Here is a 7785-nt window from a genome sequence, read left to right as displayed (position 1 = left end):
AATCTTGAGCTTCAAAGTTTTCACATTCCATTCGACTGTGTACCTTTTTGTTTTTTAAATAAAAAGCCCCAAATTTTACACAACATTAAAAATAATCTTTCATATAATGTTAATAAGTTGGCACAGAACACGTGAATAACTCCATTTTGACAAAGATGTCCTTCCAAGAGGATGCTTTTATAAAAATACTCTTCATCTATATAACGTTGTACGCTCAAATAATGACATAAAACGTCAAACCCATTCCTAGTCGGATAAAAAATTACGTCTACACAGTTTATTTTTGAGTTCGCTCTTCAGATGTCATGAGTTAGCGCATACATGATCTCAAGCAATATAAAACTAACATAATATCTTCCTAGAATTAAAAGATCCTAACACGCATCCGATTCTGGAATCATCATTTGGAATGTAAATAAGATGTAAAGCACTTGTTTTGTAGTTTAAAGCACAATAGTGTGAACAAAAAAACAGATAAAAAGCGACAAAATATTCAGAAAAAATGTGTAATGCTGCTAAAATGACAAACATAACATGCTTAACTGAATTAACGTAACCAAATAAGTTACATTTGTCATTTTTATTCCTAATGGTTTGTGCACACCATTCGTGGAAGTGTATTGAATCAAAATGTTATTAGTGCAGATTCACCTGAGTGAAAGTGGGGTATTTGTGAATGATGAGAAAAATAAATAGTGATATTATTCAGGAATTCTGTGGCAAAATCCCTCATGAACTTACATAAATAATACGGTTCCCATCCAAGTAAATCAAAATCTATACAGTGCGTTTGGTGAACTGGTGAACAGGCTTCTGTTTTAGTGTTAGTTCAATGTTGTATTCGGAAAGACTTGTGGTAGATGTGGTAGAAAGTACCAGTTTATCAAGTCAAAATGCTGAGGTCTTATAAATAAACCATGATAAACTGAATCAGAACCCTAACACTACAATTCTGTGATCATCTGTAGGGACGCACCTTTTCTTTTTCTTAAAATGGGTTTACAGACTCCAAGTAGGTCACTAGTGCATCTTAAAATCCCTCAGGACCATTTACCACCAAATACATTCTCTAAAACAGAGTTCAGTCGCTCTGCATGTAACATATACAGTATATATAATATACAGAAACTGCACATCTGGAGTTATTATGAGAGGTTAGGGGTTTGTGTGACGTATGCATTATAGCAGAGAAAACACCTCTTTAGATGGAATTTCGAAAGGGAAAAAAGTGTCACGATCGGATGGCAACGAAGAAAAAAAAATACTGTCAAATGTGTGAATTAATATATGCTGGGTCATAAATCAGAAAATAAAAGAGAAGCTGGTAAAACTATTAAAAGCACAGACACACATGCAGCATGAAATGGACCTTGGGAATCCTTCTTGATCATGAATACTCACTATAAATTACTATAATATTGCATGGGCCCTGAATGGTGCTAGGAACCTCCAGTTGACCCCATAAGTTACATTCGTGTTCCTCACAGAAGACAAACACGCTTGTTTAAGGCTAAACGGCGTGATAGCAGCTCAAACTCTCTAATACACATGAAATGAGTCTCTAGAAATGCAGGGTGGAGATCAGATCCACGTAATGCACTATTCTCGCTTCTATAGCACGTCGGGACTCGCCGTACCATTTGGTTTATCAAGGTTTTTAAAGCAACTGTCCTATTGGCCAATAGCGTGACTGACAGGAAGACAGGCAAGAGACGGACAGCTGCGAGCGTGGATCAGACTGGCATGTGCATCTCTGTGTATTCGTCCTGTCCTTCCTTCTCGTCAAAAGTAGGCTCTGCATCATCAGCGTCCAACTGAGAATAAGAAGAGAGACAGAAAATACACACAAACAGCATTAGTCAGCATGATTTTGAATATATATTTTTGTGCTTGATACATCTGTGCACTATGGAAGCCAGTTTCCACCACTGAACTATGAATAAAACAGGGTAATAGCAACTTTTTATCTAACAGTTCTGACTTATAAACTCAGAATTGAGTGATACAATCTTGCATTTCTGACTTTTTTCTTGCAATTTCGAGTTTATGGCTCACAATTCTGACCTCTTTTCTCAGAATAGAGATATAAACATACAATAGCGAGTTATAAAGTCCAGTTCTGAAGAAAAAAATACTTTCTTACAATTGCCAGTTCTCGCAATTCTGTTTTTTTTCCTCAGAGATGCATAATATAAATTCGCAATTGCAAATTATAGACTCATAATTCTTTGTATGTGGTTTTTGAGCATGCAAACGTCCTTACACACTGCATTTCACGAGTGCTAAAGATGCGCGGCAGAAGAAACATCTTGACAGGTACGGTCATGATGAGAACGAACGGGAAAGCCAGCGATGCCACAGTAGACATGACCACCCAGAGGACGGCAAGACAGATCACCTGTATCGCAGTGAACAGATGCATCCGCAGGGTCCGCACCTGAGGATTCAGTCAAGATACACAGAACAAATCAGTTCTACCTTCCGTACTGTTAGTTACAACCATAAAGATGTCTGCATCTGATACTAGTACTGCAGTATGTTACTGCCACACTACCTTTTTAAGGGAACAATGATTGAAAATCCTCTTTATTAATAAACAAAAATCAGATTGGAGTCCTGACCTTGCGCACATAGGTGTGATCAGGGTGGTATTTAGGGGGCATCAGCAGCAGCAGAATCCGTTCTGTCATCTGGATTCCATTCAGTGACATCACACCCATATAAAGGAAGATACCAAACAGCACAGCGATGGGGATTTGACGAAGCAGATCGCCAATTACTATGGAGAGACCTACAGCCAACCACAATTTGCAGTATGAAGACATTTTATAGACTTTTTCATTTATTTCATTCATACACAAATACATACACTAGTCATTTTAACACTGATTTAATGTGCATGTTAAGAAATATTTTGCAATGTAGTAGAAATATGCCACAAGATACTAAGTGTTACAGTGATTTTACCTTAAATTGTGGTAAAACAAGAAATAGACTGTACTGGTAGGTCTTTGGTTGCTTATTTTTTCTAAAACACTGGCAACAGCAAATTAAAAAAAATACATAAATGTCTATCAAATAATAAAACTGCTAATAATTGTTTTTTTTTTTTAAGTTACCAGCAGTTTGTGTTGTATCTGGATGTGTATAAATGAAAAAATGTTAGAATCCGTAATTGTTGGAACCCACCTACAAATATTGCCACCAGTAACCCGGTCACCCTCTGCTCCTTGACCTCCTGGATTCGAGGTTTGTCTCCTGGGGCGACGGCTTTGCTCATTACGGTGAGGGCATTGGCATGGGTTACAGAGCGGACCGTGGCCGCGGCCATCCACGGCAGGCCGAACAGAGCGCTGGTGCCACCGAGAGTCACGATGAGCAACAGATCCAGATGGAAACCTGAACCCTTGACCAGCATTCGCTCTTTATTACTGACTATCAACCTAGACGGAGAGAGCATCTTTAATACTGTACCATAAATCAGAGATACATTTGTTTAGTCCTATATTTGTTGTGTAATAATTCTTTTCCACAAAATGTTCACATATAATGAGACACTTATTATGAGACAAAACATGGCAGGGGACTCACGTTGTGATTTGTGTCTCCATAAAGATGAGAATAAAGACGAGCAGAGCTGGAAGGATGCTGGCAAACATCATCCAGATAGGGAACTGACCATCAGAGCCCAGAGGATTGACTATCCAACCTCGCTTGTCAGGACTAGTCACTGAAAAACCTCGGGGTACGCTCAGTTTCTGCAGGGTGCAGCATAAAAAATTACAATTTTTAAAAAAAGACAGAATACATATGTGAATAAAATAATAAGAAAAAAAATTAATTAATAAAATACTACTACTACAACAACTACTTAAAATAAAAAAATATAAAAATAAAGTAAATAAAAATTAAAATAAAAAATACATTATAAAGGCTGGAACATTAAAATAAATAAATTACAATAAAAATAATTACAATAATACAAAATAATAATAAAGAAAATTAATTCAAAAAGTCAATCAAAAAATAAAATAAAAACTAATAAATTAAAATTAAATTAAATTAATGCACTTAGCAGATGCTTTTATCCAAATCGCCTTACAGTGCATTCAGGCCTGGGAATCGAACCCACAACCTTTTGCTTTGCTAACGCAAAGCTCTACCACTGAGCCACAGGAACACTTCATATTAATAAAATATAAAGAGTGTAAAGGCAAAAAGAATATATAAAATAAAAGCAAGAAATAGAAGAAAATAATAATAATGGACATAAAACATAAAAAATGAAGTAGAAAAATACATTCTTTGTGCTTATAATAAAGAACATAACTCATCTCATTAACAAACTGGACGATTTTATATATCCATAAAACAAATTCATCAAATCACCTGCAAAGTGAAAACTATCCATCCTCACCTGTGAGTACGTGTCTTGAATGCTGTAGTCTACCAAAACCATGATAAGAATGGCAATAGGAACTCCAAAATCTCCAATAACTCTTCTTAGCTGTAAAAAAAAAATAGATTTACTTATTTTAGACAGAAGATGACAAATAACAACTTCACGTTCCTTTGTAAAGTTCTAATCAATCAATATTGGTTTCACTTCATCTGATAGCATCTTACACTGCCAGGAAAGAAGGCACTGTTTTTGAACTTGCGGAGGTAGAAGGCGATGAAGAAGGTCCCAGACATGAGCACCAAGGAAAGCAGAGCAGTATTAGGTTCACCGACCACCTTCACCGTCTCTGGCGTACTACTGTTCAATGCTAATGGACTTAAAGTGACATCCTCCATGCTTGAGTTATATGTTGAGCTGTTCACATCAACAAGCGTAGCAGAGCAGCGTCTCAGAGGATGTTCCTGGAATATCTGTGGGAAACACCAGCAGTCAAGAGGACTTCATGATCATATATGCAGACAAACACAGTCAAAAGATGATCCAAACTACCTTGACCAGTTTCGAGAAGGTCTCGTAGATGAAGATGAGAGAGATGAGGATGGAGAAGATCTCCTGGGTGAAACGCGAGACAAATCGGACCAGGAAGCTGCCCTCAAAGGCCACCATCACTACTACGATGATGATGAGCCAAAAACCGATCCAAACCCGACCTGTCAGGTACTCCATATTATAGCCCTTACAGAACTGGAGAAGATGAGGACAGAGGATCATTTATTCATTCATGTTATCATATGCAATTTTATTTATGCATACTACGACAGATAGATTCAACATTCTAAAAACATGAAACATTTAAAGACTAACTACTACTATACTATCTTAATCATAAATTCTTCACGCATCAATAAATACCAATGAGCTAATTTATCATGGACTAAGGAAACACTGAATAAATAATAGAATCAATGGTTATTTTGGGGTGAACCTGACAGCATATCTATGATATTTTTTGTTTTTGGTGGAGAACCAGGTAGTGTAGACTCACAGAGAAGAAAGCTTCTTCAAACACCAGGATTGGTCCAGAGAAGCCCACCACCAGAAGTGGCTGAACCCCGAGCAGGCAAAACAACACACCCTGAACACAAGTGGCCACAATCAGCTCCGACACGCCAATGAGGCCTTCAGTCTTCTCCCCTGGACACACAAGACTGAAGTGTTAAACGGAGAAGTCGGACACACACACACACACACACACTGTCTGGAGCTCAAGCTTAAGTAATCCAAAATTCTTAATCAGGATCAGAGTTACTGATTGTTTGATAACCTTTTGTTTCATAACTGATTGTGACTGTCTGAAGTCATTTAAGTCAGTTCTGGAAGCAATCCACCGATTACATTTAGAAGATCTGAAGACATACTGTGTACACTGCCTGGTCAAAAAAAGACAGTCTTTAGCTCTGATTACAGTGTGCATTCATCTTGTCATTGTTACAAAACCCTTATGCAACATCAAAACATTTATTTGCATCAAGAGTTGAAGCCTTCTTTGAAAGTCGACTTCCAAATAAATTTGCCTTTACAATAATTTACATTTTAAAACACTGTCTATCTTCTCAATATGTTTCTGTCAGTAAGAGCACAGACAATATGGAGAGCGGTAGTGTAACTGACCTAGAAGGCCTCCGAATGTGATGGTGGGAGAAAGAGCAGCAAAATAAATAAAGATGACAGCAGCCATGCACTGGGGGTTCAGTGCATCCTTGAAGTCACTGATGTACTTTGGGTAACGGCGCTGGGCGTCACGGATCAGCCCACCAAACAGACGGCCTGTGCGTCGTAAAGGGTCGTCTTCTAGTTTTAAGGGTGCCAGCAAAGCCTCTGATTGCACACAAAGAGAGAATATTGGATATTATTAATAAAACAGGATACTGAAATAGACACTGAAGTTGCAAAATAAAACAAAATGCACCCATAAACACACAGACACAGAAAGAGAGAGGGAGAGAGAGAGAAAGAAAGAAAGAAAACATTCAATAAAAAAGTGAAAAGACAAAGTAAAAGCAAAAGTATAAAAAGCAAAAAGCACAAAAAAGAAGTCTACATAAAATGAAAAACTACACAAAAAAAAATCAAAACAAGCACAAATACAAAATCAATAAAGAAAAGCAAAAGAAAAACAAAACACAAAACCAAACGTTTAAATAAAATGAAAAAACATCAAAAGCACAAATAAAAAAACAAACAAAAACCAAAGGCAAAAGAAAAAACCAAGCACAAAGAAAAGAAATGCAAGAGCAAAAGAAAAACAAATAAAAAATACTAAAGCACAAAAAAAGATGATATAAATTGAAATCAAAACAAACAAACACACACAAATATAAAAGAAAACCCAAATAAAAGCTGAACTGGAACCAAAGCAGCACAGGTCAATGCCGACCTTTCTCTTCAAGGCTCTTGGGCTCTTTGGACAGTAAAGCCACTTCTTGCTCCTCTCTCTTGCGCAGCATCTCTCTTTGGAAGTGAGCGACAGACCGCAGGAGATCTTCACCGCCTAGCTCTGATGGAGGCAGAACAATACTGCAGTCCAGAAAGCCATTGATGGCATTGAGCAGGTCCTGCCGATCATCTGCCAGGTACGCAGATTCATGAAATTGCTGCAGAGAGATGCGATCGGGTTAACACTGGATCGAGGCATTACAGTCTGAATTTTTGGCTTGGAACAATGCTTCATTTTACTTTGTGCAGTGGTGACTCGCACCCATCTTTCTCACCTTGTCAGACATGAGTGTTGAGATGGAGCGTCCGATCTGGTGGTAGTCCATGCTGGTGCTGGGAGGACCAAGCAGCACAAAGAGAAAGCGAACAGGAACTGGAACCTCCAACACAGAGTCCAGTTCTACAGCTTCCTGAAGTCGAACAAATGCCATGGTGGGCTGCTCCAGGAAGTCAACACTGCCTAGCAAGACATCAGTACATTTCATTTTCTGTTGTTCTGTGAAATAATTCACTGTTTGTTCATGCTGCTGTTAATCTGTAATAATCTTGGATTCAGTAGTAATTTACAACCAATTCTTAAGTCTTTAAATGAATGAACTGATTCTTCCAGTTTATTTTTCAATTCTTATAGAAGTCTTATTTGAGTCATTTAGGACTGGTTCCAAATTATGATAGATATCCAACAGGATTCAGAATCAGACTATTATTGCTTACCAACAAGTACGACAGTGGCTTCAGCATTTTCCGGAATTTTCTCCAGAAGCTTAAGTTCATGTTTGGATTTGGATCGGTGCATGCCTATGGATGGAGCAGAATCTTTCTGCAAATAATGAGACATAAGAACACTCAAAAAACAAAAACAAAACAACAAAAAAAAGATTTTAAGA

General features: G+C 37.6%; 1 protein-coding gene across 5 annotated transcripts in view; it reads right to left on the bottom strand.

Annotated features, from left to right (window-relative positions):
• Window positions 1-265: 265 nt before the first annotated feature.
• Window positions 266-7785, bottom strand: part of LOC113092647 (anion exchange protein 2-like) — a 36302-nt gene continuing 28782 nt past the window's right edge. For all 5 annotated transcript variants that reach the window (XM_026258315.1, XM_026258318.1, XM_026258316.1 and 2 more), the window contains 13 exons: window positions 7613-7718; window positions 7174-7358; window positions 6840-7056; window positions 6074-6280; window positions 5448-5596; window positions 4952-5146; window positions 4627-4872; window positions 4418-4507; window positions 3592-3758; window positions 3190-3443; window positions 2622-2791; window positions 2264-2437; window positions 266-1814 (listed from right to left, as the gene is read on the bottom strand). In XM_026258315.1, the coding sequence (XP_026114100.1) occupies window positions 1734-1814; window positions 2264-2437; window positions 2622-2791; window positions 3190-3443; window positions 3592-3758; window positions 4418-4507; window positions 4627-4872; window positions 4952-5146; window positions 5448-5596; window positions 6074-6280; window positions 6840-7056; window positions 7174-7358; window positions 7613-7718 (2241 nt within the window). In that variant the 3' untranslated portion in view covers window positions 266-1733. The remainder of the gene's footprint in view (window positions 1815-2263; window positions 2438-2621; window positions 2792-3189; window positions 3444-3591; window positions 3759-4417; window positions 4508-4626; window positions 4873-4951; window positions 5147-5447; window positions 5597-6073; window positions 6281-6839; window positions 7057-7173; window positions 7359-7612; window positions 7719-7785) is intronic.

This window comes from Carassius auratus, unplaced genomic scaffold (genome assembly GCF_003368295.1).
Source record: "Carassius auratus strain Wakin unplaced genomic scaffold, ASM336829v1 scaf_tig00214714_1_2670353, whole genome shotgun sequence".
In the NCBI taxonomy this organism is placed as follows: domain Eukaryota; kingdom Metazoa; phylum Chordata; class Actinopteri; order Cypriniformes; family Cyprinidae; genus Carassius; species Carassius auratus.
The sequence above is the reverse complement of the archived record's forward strand: the minus strand, read 5'-3'. Positions and strand labels throughout refer to the sequence as shown.